Consider the following 13,046-nt stretch of genomic DNA (forward strand, 5'->3'; position numbering starts at 1 on the left):
TCCCACAACCAGGCACATGGCGCCAGCACCTTGGGGCCTGCCCAGGGACCAGAGGCATGGAGAAGCGGACCAAACACACCCCACAACCAGGCATACTGCCAGTGCCAAGGAGCATACCAAAAACAGCACCTCCACGTGGGTGGCCCACCACAGCCACCACAATAACAATGGCTGCCACAAAAGTGGCTAGATGCCACAACCACCACACAGATGGTCCACCAGCCACTGGAGTGCATTCACACAAGAAGAGTCACCAGCAGACACCAAAGAAAAGAAGAGGATGTCTCTTTCCACAAAGCCCATTCCAGAGTGACAGAAGCAGCTTCTGCTCTATGATAATATTGGGGGACCTGATCACACCTCTCAGCATTGGACAGATCATCTAGGCAACAAGTCAACAGAGTAACCATTACTCTTTCAGAAGGAGGGAAGAAATCTAGGGCAATTAGAGGGGGGAGGGGGAGGGGGAGAGATTGGACAAGGGGCATAAAGAATAATGATTTGTAACAATATATATGTTAGTGATATTGATTTAATCAACATATCTCAATGTTCAACCCCCAAAATATGTATAATCGATTTTGATTCAATAAATAAAATAAGTTTTTAAAAAAAGAAAAAATAACGATTGATAATTTTGTACCCAGCTAAACTGTCAACTCAAGAGTAAGGGAGTGGATTTCAAAAGACAAGCACGCATGCACGCGCGCACACACACACACACACACACACACACACACACACACACACACACACACACACACACACACAAAAGATTGCGGGAGATATAGTCATTCTCAGAGTATACAACCCGAGGGCTTAACTACTGTTAAAGCTATGATGAAAGAATCACTTACGGACAAACATTAGGAATAAAAAAAACACTGATTTTAGAAGGTAGGTGATGCAGTGTGCAAGAAAAAACAGTGAGCAAAGAAACTAGTAAAGATGTGATAAATCTAAATAATCATTGAATGCTAAAAAGTTATAGCGACTTGAACATTTACCAAAAAAAGTGAAACTAAAATGCCAGAGAATAAATAAAATGTAATCCTCTAGGAAGCAGCTGAAAGCACAACATTCTAAGCCCTTCTTGCTGTTCAAAAGGGTGGAGAGATTATTTAATCTAGACTTTTTAATTTAATTTTATTTTATGTACAAAGAGCTAGCAGGGTTTCTTTCATTGGGGTGGATCCTTGGATAATCCATTCGAGAAAGATCACCTAGTCAACTTGATGAAGCTTACATCCTTCACATAATGACGGAAACACTGACGTCACATTTTGAGGCTGTATTTCTGGATCAGAACATGCTGATTTGAGCAAACGGGGCAAGAGCAAAGACCCGGCCAGAATTTTTGCAGGTGGCTCCAGAGCCGGGCCATGCATGCACTCTTCAAATTGTAGGGACACGGTTTACCAACTCTAGACTTTTTAAAGTCAAGTGCGTGTTAAAAATTTAAAGGTAGCCACTGAATGGACAGAAAAATAATGGGGTTTTTCTTTCAGCTATATGGTGGATTAAGAATTTTGAAAAGACTGTGGGAGAAAACACCAAGATGTTGGCTAAATGGCAACAAAAATACTTTTACGTGCTTTTCTAAACACCAAAGAATGTACTGTATAATTTCAAAACCACCGGGAATGTGAGGTAAAACAAAATGAAGAAAATTCAATGATTTCAGCAGTAGGCAAGAAAGCAGAAAAAAAGAAGCAAGGAAAAAGCACAATAAAGCACAGTGTGATGCAAGTGTTAGATCCCCACACAGGTGCGGGCACCAGACCTGCCAGGAAAACACAGGGATTCTCAGGCTGCCGGGGAGACTCCTTGTGCACAGAGTTTGCTCCATGGTCTCCCTGCTGTATCAACTCAGTGACAAAAGTCAAACTCAAAGTTGCTTCTGCATCCCCGACATTTCCCTTCCTGGGGTGGAGCCCACGTAGGACAGCCCGTGCGCTGAGTGCCCGAAGAGGTCAGGCAAAGCAGCAAGGGGAGGGCTCGCTCTCGGGAGGGCTTTTCCACACAGGGAGGGTGACGGCAGGTCGCAGCTCTGCGGGGTTGTGTAAGGAGATGTGAGGCCACGTGGACGTCAGCTTTGGTCTCTTCGTCTGTAGGTATGTTTTCTTCAGTTTCTAGTCACTGAAACTATTTTAGATACTGAGATGCAGTGATAAGGGCAGCCACAGTGCAGCTGTGCTCACCACAATTCGAATACAGACGGTCCCCAACTTAGGACGGTCGACTCACGATTTCTTTCAGCTTTACGATGGTGCAAAAGCGACCCGTGTTCAGTAGAAACCGAGCTTTGGGCACCCACACGACCATCCTGTTTTTCACTTTCAGTACAGTATCAGTAACTTACAAAAGATCCTGCCCCACCGCAGGCTGCTGTAAGTGTTCTGAGCACGTTTGAGGTGGACTCGGCTGAGCTGTGATGTTCAGCAGGTTAAGTATATGAATGCATTTTCTTTTTGGGGGGGTTGAGGCTTGAGCCAGGGTTGGGGGAAAACTAGTGTGTTCTTGGTGTTAAGGGAAACTGAAGAGTGCCACTGGCTAAATGCAGGTTCTTGGTGTCTTGAGCAAAGAATCAGATGAGACACACCAGAGGCGAAAGACAAAGGACAGTTTTAAAAACAGTTTTAAAACAAAGCCAGTTGGCAAAGTGAGAATACACTCTGGAGAGGATGGAGCGGGCTCGAGCGAGAGACAGTGGCTCAAGAACCTCAAATGCATTTTTAATTTATGATATTTTTAACTTACGGTGGGCTTATAGGGATGTAGCCCCATCATAGGTCGTGGTTATTTCTGAAGTGCCTACTGTGGGTGTGAGTGGCTCCTGTAGGTGACAGTGACCGCCTACACTTGTTCAGGGTGAAAAATACCGTAGCCTTGCTGACCAATAGTGAGTCCTTGTTGCCCACACAGTCAATTTTTGAAAGAAAGGAAATTAAAGAAAAACATATTTGCTTTATGGGAAATCTCCAAAGTCCCTCTCCTCCCACTGCCTGGCCACCGAGGACCCCAAGCCTCCAGGCAAGGCCTGAGTGGGGAGAGGGCTGGAAGGGAGCTGCCTCCGGCAGACCCTGGCTGCACCGCCAGCCTGACAGCCACCTAGCGGCCCTTGCTGGGCCCCGGCCCCCTCCAGCCTCAGCCCTTCTCACCAGATGAGCGTTTTCAGGGGTCAAGAGGGCATGCCCACCAAGCCCGTGAGTCCCTTCCAGACCCCAAGGTCCCAGACTCCCTGCTCAGATGCCCTCAAGCCTGGATCCATTCTCGCAAGTTGGAGCCACCAGACCTGTGCCCACTTGCAGCCCGGGGGCTGGCCAGAGGCAGGTGAGGCGGTTTGCTGGGGCTGTGGGTGAGTTCAAAGCCATGGGCCGGATGAGGCATGTGGGCTTGGGAGGCTCCTCACAGTGTGGGGCGTCAGGGTGGGCGCACGGCCGGCTGGGGCTGGGGCTGGGGCTGCTGCACCCATTCTTCCATGAGAATGCCAAGGAGCCAGGGGTCCCCCATCGCCCCAGCCTTCCAGACCTCATGCGACATGGTTGTCGAGGCAGGAGAAGAGAGCCCTTCTGTGTAACCACCTTTCACTTGAGTCCGGGGAAGGTGGGCTCTCTTCGTATTCGTGGCCCAGCCTTGTGCACTTTCCACCCAGCCAGGCCCACAGGCCACCCCTCACCATGCACCCCCTCACCCAGGAACTCAGGGCAGGAGCCTGGGGCACAGCTGCGCTCAGGCTGGGGCCTGGAAATGAGGCCCACACTAAGGCCAAGTGGGGCAGTGGGAAGGTGAAAGGACTGGGGCAGGGGCTCCGCTCTATTCACTTCCTGGCCACTCAGACTGGCCCGGGATGCTGTTGTCAAGCCCTGTCCTTGGGGAATGCTACCCACCCAAGTGGCTTCCTTTCCCTGTGGGCACCCTGAGGTCAGCACCCTGGACAGTGGACGCCGCAGCCTTCATTCACCCTGAGCGATGCCTCCAAGGAGGAACTGGAGCAGACACCCAGACCTCATTCAAAGTGGGGGGGCAGTGCTCAAGGTCCCAGTCTGAGGAGCAACAGGGTCCTGTATTCAGGGGACCCCAGTTGGAGGGGTGAGGGGTAAGGCAGATCCCCTTGCTGGGAACCTCTAACCAGGCCTACCTCTCCCAACAGGCCAGCTATGGCCCCACCTACTTTCTCCAGGATGGAGGTCCTCGCTGCCTCCACTTCCAGCCTCCCTTGCAGCTAGGGGAAGCCATTGCACTAAGTTCTAGATCAAGTTCTAGATCACTTCTAGATCATAGATAAGTGGAAGTGCCCTGTGGGACTTCCAGGACATCTCCTCTGGGATGTCCCTTACTCTCTGCTAGGAATATAGAGGCAATGGCTGAGCTCCTGCAGCCATTGTGGGGCTGTGAAGCTAGGATCCTAGGGACTGGGAGCTGAGAGATGGAGGGACCTGGCTCCTGATGCTGTCTCTACACCACTGGCCCCAGGACCAGGTTAGTGTGTGAGAGAAATAAACAGTCTTGCTTAGGCCACTGTTCCTTGGGTCTCTGTGGCTTTGCTGTGAGGCCTGTGACTGCGGGCCACCTCCAGTTCTAGGAGGGTGGGGGAGGGATAGATTTTCACTGGAGGTGTGTCTTGGGTTGAATGTACCCCCAAAGCTTAATCCTCACTGTAACTGCTGAGGGTGGTAAATACTATGATGGTGATTGAAAGCTGAGGCCTTGGGGAGGTGATTAGATTGTAGGACCATGCAGGAGTGAATGGATTAATAATGGTGGTCAGGGCTGCGGTTCTGAAGGCTTTAAAAAGAGAGTGCATGAGAAGGTTAGTCCCTCAGCTCTCTCTGCTCCACCATTTCTGCAATGTGATACCTGCCTTCACTGTTGCCACTGCCAAGACCCTCACAGGATGTGTCCCCTGAACTTTGGACCTCCCAGCCAGAAAATTTCGTTTTATTATAAATCACCCAGTTTCAGGTATTTTGTTATAAACAGTAGAAACAGACAAATACAAAGTGAAAGTTCTCAGCCCCACCCTCTAGCTCGGCCACCCAGCTCCAGCTTTGCGTCCTGGGGTGGGAGGGGTGCTCAGGACAAAGAGGAAGTGGCTGAAAGAGGAAGCAGCAGGCTCCCAAGAGAAGGCAGGTAGGTGGCTGTGGGACAGAGGCAGTGCTGGAGCCTGCCTGGGTGAGCCGAAGGCCTGCAGTCTGTGGCTGGAGCCAGGATGGACACCAGGGCAGGGCCCCCAGAGGTATGTGCCAGAGAGGCCAGGGCCAGGTGGGGAAGAGCCAGGCCGAAGGCCCCAGGAAGGCACTGCCGTCTGCCTCCCCATGGCCCCATCCTCCCAGCAGCCCCAGGTCCAGAAGGTCACAAAGCCTCTGGCCGGCCCTGCAAATGACCCTTTCCTTCCGCAATCTATGCAATGGGGAATACCGGGGCTCTGGGTCCCAGCGAGTTGACAGCCAGGCCCTCCACCCTAGCCTGGGACTGGAGCCATACCCCACACCCTGCAGTGCACATTTAACCTCTGATACCTGTGGGGTCTCATGGCTGCCCACCATGGGGCTGGGAGGCTCAGAGTCCCACAGGGGTCTCCCAGCCCAGCACAGCTCTGAGATGCCAGTACTAGTTCTCTCCAAAGAGCTGACCCCATCCCAGGTACACACAGGATCCCCAGAGCCACAGCGAGTGAACAGATCTGCAGCTGCCTGGAGCTATGTGGGGGGCTGGCCTCCCCAGGTCCCAGAGCAGTTCCCAATGGTCAGGAGGAAGTGGTGACGTGCTCTGGGGGTCTGTGGCTCCGGGAAGTGCCTGGGACAGGCTCTGATTCTGAGATGGGGGACTGCGAGAGGAGGCTGGCTGTGACCTGCCTGCCTGCCTGGGGCATTTCAGGAGGGTGAGGTGCAGGCAGGGGTGGGGAGCAATCCCCCGAGGATTTCCCTCTGCCCCCTCCGCCCAGCCTCAGTCCAGGACTCTGCCCTGTCTGCCTCTCCTGAAAGTTATTGAAGAAGGCACGAGAGCCTGAGGCTGGCTCTGTCCCCCTGGCAGTGGGGGTGGGTGGGAGAGCATCCTCGAGAGCCTCAGCTCAGCTGTGGGGTGGGGGCAGCACCCCGATGGGTGGGAGGGTTGTGGGGCCTTGGTGACTGCCTGAGTCCCCTGGCCCCCACACCTCGAGGCTCTCCCACTGGGGTTTCCAAGGTCTCCACCGTCCTGTAAGCTACGGCACCAGAGTGGAAAGAGCCCCCATGCCCAGCTCCTATGGCCACCCCTCCCCACACTGAGGCAGGCCAGATTCTCTGAAGGCCTCAGCCCTGGACCATGGGAGGACAGCCCGGAAATGAACCTGGAGACCTGGAGGCTGAGCCCGGCTGCTCCTGGGTGGACAGCCTGACCCATAGAACCCTGGGCCTGGGTCCTGGCACCCAGCCTAGCTGCACACACCTGAACTGCAGAGCCCCACCCCCACCCCATCCATCACTGTGCAGCAGCGAGGCCTGCACCTGCCCCTCGTGAATGGCAGAGGCTAGATGGCCAGTTGACCTAGTTTGCTGTGCATAGGCCCTTCCCTGCGTCCCAGGGAGGGCACCCTGCTCCGTGGTGACACTCAGGCAGCCTGTCCGCTTCAGGGTGGGAATGGGAGCCCTCTCCAGCAGGGGTCCAGCAATGCAGGGCTCCAGCCACCCCTGTCCTCTCCATGCCTCGCTGTCCTTGCCAGGAGGGGGCCACTGCCCAGCTGCCTGCCTTGACCTACAGCTCCCAGGAGGGGGCCCAGCCCCAAGGAAGGGAAGCGGCTATTTATAAACCACTAGTGAGGGAAACAAGCAGTGAAAGTAGAAATGGTACTTTCAGGCTCAGTTTCAGTTGTGGTTCAAACAAGGAACTGAGATTCAGAAACCCAGACACCCAGCAGGAGGGAGACCCAGAGAGGGGAAAGCTCAGAAAGCCAGCTGGCAGGCACAGGCTCGACACTCACAGCCACTAGCGAGAGCGAGCAGGGAGGGGACCACATGGAGGCCACCACCCGCAAGCCAGGGAGGGACAGCAGGGTGGAGCTCAGGGACTGGCCCCACACACAGGGCGTGACCTCGGGCAGCAGTGGGGAGGCTTTGGGGGGTTTGAGTGGTGTCTGTAGGGACCCATGAGGGGGAGTCCCCAGTACCCAGGCACTGGGGGGTCAGTTCCCAGTGGGATTAGGGGAGCTGCCAGTGATGCCAGGCTGCTCCGTGCAGACACTGAAACCTCTTCAGAGAGCAGCGGCAGCCCCCGAGTGGGCCTATTCCACACCGCCCCGCAGCCCACGGGACAAAGAGGCTGGCACGGTAGGACTGGGGGCCCGAGGGTGGGGGTGGTCAGGGACCCAACAGCCTCGCAGGGCCCCTGCGCCAGAGTGGAGAGGACAAAACCAGCCATGGGGGAGCCTCAGAGAACAGGGGATACCCCGAATAGTGGGCGAGGGAAGTCACCTGGGTGCTTGAGACATGGCCCACGTCCCTCTGCCAGGGCGGATTTGGGTGGACTGGGGACAGCCAGCTACTGTGCAGCCACAGCATTGCAGAGTGGGCTGCAAGCCACTTGTCCCCCCAACACGGTGGGCCCTTCTCTCACAATCTTCCCCCTCCTGTGCCCACCTCCAGCCCCACCCCAGCTGCAGCCCAGGTCCTCCCTGGAGCCTGGACAGCCTCTGTCTCAGTACCAGATAGTGGGGCCCCATAACCAGAAGTGGAGGCCACAGCTGTGCAGGAACGCCACGGGTGACGCCCCTCTCCGACTGCAGGTGCTGGCAGCACTGGCCATGCTGGGGCTGGGCTTCGTGGCTCTCACCTACCACTTATTGCAAGTGCCCCCTCCTCCCACCTGGGGCCAGGCACACCCCAAGGAAGTGAGCGGCTCCATCCTGGCCTGGAAGCCTCTGGGAGGGGAGGCCAGGCAGCAGAGGGACTCCTGCCGGTGAGTGAGCCACGGGGCCCACAGGGGGCGGGTGGTCTCTGCTTCAGGCACTGCCTGCATCCGGCCATTGGATCTCCCCTGGGATAAGCACTGCCCCTCACCAGCTCCCGGGGGAAGACGCAGGTCACTGGGGAGGGTCTGGACCGTGTGGTCTGGAGTGAGGACCTGGACAGGGCGATGTGGGTGCTCTTTGCAGCAAACAGACGCTGCCACCTGGGCAGACAGGGGCCCAGCACCTTCACAGTCCTTCCATCCCGGGGGTAGTTTTTCTGCCCCTGCCTGCACCGCAGCACCCTGTCTGCCCCTCCTGCCTTGCTGTTGGGGTCCTGGAGTCCCAGAACCTCCCCTGGTGGGAACCTATTGGTCCATCCTGCACACGTGCCCCCAAGACCGGTGCTCTCCAGCTCCTGGCCCAGCCCCTCCTTCTGGGTCATCTCTGGCGTTCACCAAGGGCTTCCACGCCAGAGGCCACCCAGACTCAACAGCTCCCTCAAGGCAGCACCTTGGGGTTGGAGTGGAGCCTGGGTCCCCCAGTCTGGCCTGCTCTGGAGTGGCCAGCCCCTGTCCACTCAGGCTCCTTCCTGGACATGCCTCTGGACTTGAGAACCTCCAGCTAGGCCAGCACGGACACAGTGGGTAGTGTGAGGCCTGCTGGTGGCTCCTGCCCTCACTCAGACTTCTGCCTGACCCTCTCCGCAGGCTCGTCCTCGTGGAAAGCATCCCCCAGGACCTGCCATCTACAGCCGGCAGTCCGGCTGCCCAGCCCCTGGCCCAGGCCTGGCTGCAGCTGCTGGACACTGCCCAGGAGAGTGTGCATGTGGCCTCATACTACTGGTCCCTCACGGGGCCTGACATCGGGGTCAACGACTCGTCTTCCCAGCAGGTGTGTCCCAGCCCTGCCCTGGTGCTAGGCACACAGCAAGTCAGGCCACCCCTCTGTGCAGAGCTCTGGCACTCCAGGCCCAGGGCTCAGCTCCCTGGGGACTGGGCTAGGACAGAGCACGGGACAGGCTCTTACTTGGGGGCTGTCAGGGCCGAGGGGTTGGGGGGTGGGCCCCTGGAGGACCGAGCACTCGGACTGTGCCTGAGTGAAGTTTGGCTCCTAGTAAAGGTTCATCCAGATGCTTGACCCAACTCTGATCTGTGGGCAGACAGGGGTGGCCTCCTGCAGGGAGGCCTGGGTCCTGGGGAAAGGGGAACACAGGGTCATCTCTCACGGCTGGCCTGGCCTTGCAGGGAGAGGCCCTTCTGCAGAAGCTGCAGCAGCTGCTGGACAGGAACGTTTCCCTGGCTGTAGCCACCAGCAACCCAACACTGGCCAGGAAGTCCACCGACCTGCAGGTCCTGGCTGCCCGAGGTGGGTGCCTGCACTGTCCTGGGTCCTACAGCCCTGGTACTGAGCACGAGCTGTCTTGCTGGCATTATGGAACTGGGACAATGACAAAGAAAGGTGGAGCTGCCCAAGGTGTGAGGGGTGGGAAAGTGCTTCCCCAGGACACCCAGGAGGGCAGGGGCCCAGGGTCTGAGCTCCCTCGAGTTGGGTCCACCTGAGGACGGGGATGTTCCAAAGACCCAGAGTGTCATTTTCCACAGGGCAGAGCACAGAGTGGCTTCAGGGCCCTGCTGAGCCTAGCTGCTCTGACTGGGGGATGGAGGCTCTGGCTGGGGAGCAAGACACCGCGGACACTGTCAGTACAAACATGGAGGATCCTGGGCCGGTCTGTGCCTCAGTTTCCTTGTCCGTAAAATGGGGACGATAATAGCATCAACTTAGCAGGGATGTTATGAAGATAAATGCGCCAACTCAACCGTAAAGAGCTCAGACCCAGGCTCTCGTGAAGTTGGCACTAACAAGAGATGGTTCATCCTGTCGTCCTGAACCCTCGACCAGGTGCCCAGGTGCGACAGGTGCCCATGCAGCGGCTCACCGGGGGTGTTTTGCACTCTAAATTCTGGGTTGTGGATGGGCGGCACATCTACGTGGGCAGCGCCAACATGGACTGGCGGTCCCTGACACAGGTGAGTCCAGGCCCAGAGGTGGGAGGCCCGCCTGGAGCTCTTCCCTCCTGCACCCCTTCCCTCCTGCACCCCAGCGGGCTTTGCCTGAAGTCCAGCAAGTCTGGAGAAAGTCAGTGTCCCAAGAAGTGAGCAAACAGAACCCAGGGTCACGTAGCCACATCTGCAGTGTCACCACAGCCTAATCAGTTGCAGACTGGCCCCACACGTTACGGAATTCAGCATGGGCAACAAAATGTGGGATAATATTTAACAACGTGGAAAGAAGTTTAAGTCGCATCACCCAGGGAAACGTGCAGATTGCAAAGCACAAGCCTTTTTAGGAAAAGCGATGCTTTAAAAATGAGGAGAAGATGATCGTGGACACGGTCACATGGCCGTCGCCTGACCGTGGGATTAACAATGATTGTTTTCTGCATGCTCTTATGCATTTCCTATTGTTTTCAGTAATAACGTGTATCGCTTTTATCGCTGGAATACAACGTTAAAAAAAACCAGGGGCCGCTGGTCACCCCTCCAAGTACACCATCTACCAGATTCCTGCGGGTGGCGCTGGCGAGGAGAGGCTGCAGCTGGCTGGGGCTGTGCTCTGCACCCCCACAGCCGCGACCCTGGTCTCTGCAGGTGAAGGAGCTTGGCGCCATCGTCTACAACTGCAGCCACCTGGCTGACGACCTGGAGAAGACCTTCCAGACCTACTGGGTGCTGGGGGCGCCCCAGGCCGTCCTCCCCGAAACCTGGCCTCGGAACTTCTCGTCCCACATCAACCGCTTTCAGCCCCTCCAGGGCCGCTTTGACGGGGTGCCCACCACTGCCTACCTCTCGGTAAGGCGGGTCAAGGGGGGGCCCGCCGGACCACAGGGAGCCCCGCGCCTGGCCCTGCAGACCCCGTCAGCACCTGCAAGGTCACAGGAGCCGGTGCATGATGGGGCCACGGTGCCGGGGCAAGGGGCAGGCTGGACTGCAGGAGAGGACGCCGGTCAGCGCCATCCACGGGAGACAGGCGCCTGGGAGGTGGTGGGGAGTCCTGTGGCCCTCGGAATCTCCAAAGAGACTGTCAGGAGGGGACGGGGGCTCCAGTCCAGCCGTCCCCTTACTCTGCGGGGAAGGAAGGGAAGATGGAAGGCAGGCCGGCTGCACCTGGGCAGACCCCTGCGTGGAGCACAGGGTGGGGTGGACAGCGGCAGGTCTACAGAGGAAACCCCCCACACGTGGGGGCCCACCCTGAAGCGAGTAACTGTTTCTGGGAAGTCAGTCCAGCCAGGGCCCGGGGAAGGCTGGCTGCTTCTGGCTGTCCCCGCCGGGACTCCGGGCCAGCACCAAGCACCCTGTGTAGACCCTTCCACTTCCCCCAGCCTTCCAGGGAGCACCTCTCTGCCTCCTCCCTCCACCACCACATGGGGCCTCTTGGGTGGTACACGGTGGACTCGTGGGTCCAGAAAACCAGGAGCCTGCAGGGACGCCTCTCCCCGCACAGGCATCGCCGCCCGCGCTCTGCCCCCAAGGCCGCACCCGGGACCTGGACGCGTTGCTGGCAGTGATGCGGGCAGCCCAGGAGTTCATCTATGCCTCGGTGATGGAGTACTTCCCCACCACGCGCTTCAGCCACCCCGCCAGGTGGGACTGGGTGGGAGCCGGGTGGCCATGGAGGGTGGAGACCCGCTCTGCTGACGGGCAGCTCCTGGGCATGTCCCCTCCTGCCAGGACCCCTACTCATCCCAAAGCTTGTGGGCAGGACCCTGACCCTCCCCTTCCCCAGGTACTGGCCGGTGCTGGACAATGCACTGCGGGCGGCAGCCTTCAGCAGGGGCGTGCGCGTGCGCCTGCTGGCCAGCTGTTGGCTCAACACGGACCCCACCATGTTCCCTTACCTGAGGTCCCTGCAGGCCCTCAGCAACCCCTCGGCCAACATCTCTATAGACGTGGTGAGGAGCCGCCTCAGGGCCGGGCTGTGGGGAAGGTGGCCCTTGTTCCCTCCCTGCCTGACTCGTTCCGTCTCTGTTCCCCCAGAAAGTCTTCATTGTCCCAGTGGGCAATCATTCCCACATCCCATTCAGCAGGGTAAACCACAGCAAGTTCATGGTCACCGAGAAGGCAGCCTACATAGGTGAGTGGCTGGGAGGAGGTCTGTGGGTGGTGGGCTCTGGGCCCTTGAGTCTATGGAGGGGCATCAGGTGCCATGGAGGCCACACAAACCCACAGAAGGGTCGTGTGCCCTGGGCGGTGGCTGGGCCAGGGTGCTGAGGCAGACACTGCTGTCCAGCATGGGCCCCTCAGGACAGAGGGGCTGCTGGGGGGGCCAGGGTCTCAAGTGGAGTTCTAGGGACCAAGCAACCAGCCCAGCTGTCAGCTGGCCCTCAGGGGCAGGTGGGGAAATCCTGAGCAGCGGCCCCCAGAACAGTGAGTGAGGACGCCTGTCCCAGGGTGACACAGGGGGTGTTGCACTCTGAAGAGCTAGCTGGCCCTCCACACCCAGGTGAGGGCTGGAGTCCACACCTAAGCGAGGGGCTGTCCGGCTGGAGCTTGGTGACAGTAGAGCGGCCAGTGTGCCCACTCTCCGCAGCTCTGCGGCTGGGGCATGGTACTGGGCCGGGCTGCAGAGGGGTCTGCGTGAGCGCAGTGGCTTTCATGCCCACCTCCCCGCAGGCACCTCCAACTGGTCAGAAGACTACTTCAGCAGCACCTCAGGCGTGGGCCTGGTGGTCAGCCAGAGGGCCCCACGCACCCAGCCAGGGGTGGCCACAGTGCAGGAGCAGCTGCAGCAGCTCTTTGAGCGGGACTGGAATTCCCGCTATGCCGTAGGCCTGGACGGGCAAGCCCTGGGCCAGGACTGTGTCTGGCAGGGGTGAGGCCTGGGCCTTCTTGGCTCCTGGGCCCCACTGCCCTTGGTGGACACTGCTCCCCCTGGACCTCCCCCTCTGTCCCTCAGCCTGGGCTTTCAGCAGTTCCTTCCACCCAAGCCCCAGTCAGGGTCAGGACTGCTCAGCACTGCCACCCTCTGGGCAGCTGCAAACTGCCCCCTGCTCTCCAAATCCAGCTCCTCCTGAACCCACCCCCTGAAGAGTACTGACATGCTTCCCTGTCCTTCTGTGTGA

The 13,046-nt window shown here is 58.1% G+C and overlaps 1 protein-coding gene across 1 annotated transcript; it reads left to right on the top strand.

Moving 5' to 3' along the window:
- The first annotated feature begins 7,196 nt into the window (after window positions 1-7,196).
- Window positions 7,197-12,800, top strand: PLD4 (phospholipase D family member 4). The gene is made up of 10 exons (XM_063088294.1): window positions 7,197-7,306; window positions 7,756-7,935; window positions 8,635-8,818; window positions 9,172-9,292; window positions 9,827-9,954; window positions 10,576-10,776; window positions 11,429-11,568; window positions 11,711-11,876; window positions 11,962-12,058; window positions 12,598-12,800. The coding sequence occupies exons 1-10, from the start codon at window positions 7,197-7,199 to the stop codon at window positions 12,798-12,800; spliced, it is 1,530 nt and encodes a 509-aa protein (XP_062944364.1).
- Window positions 12,801-13,046: the final 246 nt, after the last annotated feature.

The sequence above is a fragment of the Cynocephalus volans genome, chromosome 3 (genome assembly GCF_027409185.1).
Source record: "Cynocephalus volans isolate mCynVol1 chromosome 3, mCynVol1.pri, whole genome shotgun sequence".
NCBI lineage: Eukaryota > Metazoa > Chordata > Mammalia > Dermoptera > Cynocephalidae > Cynocephalus > Cynocephalus volans.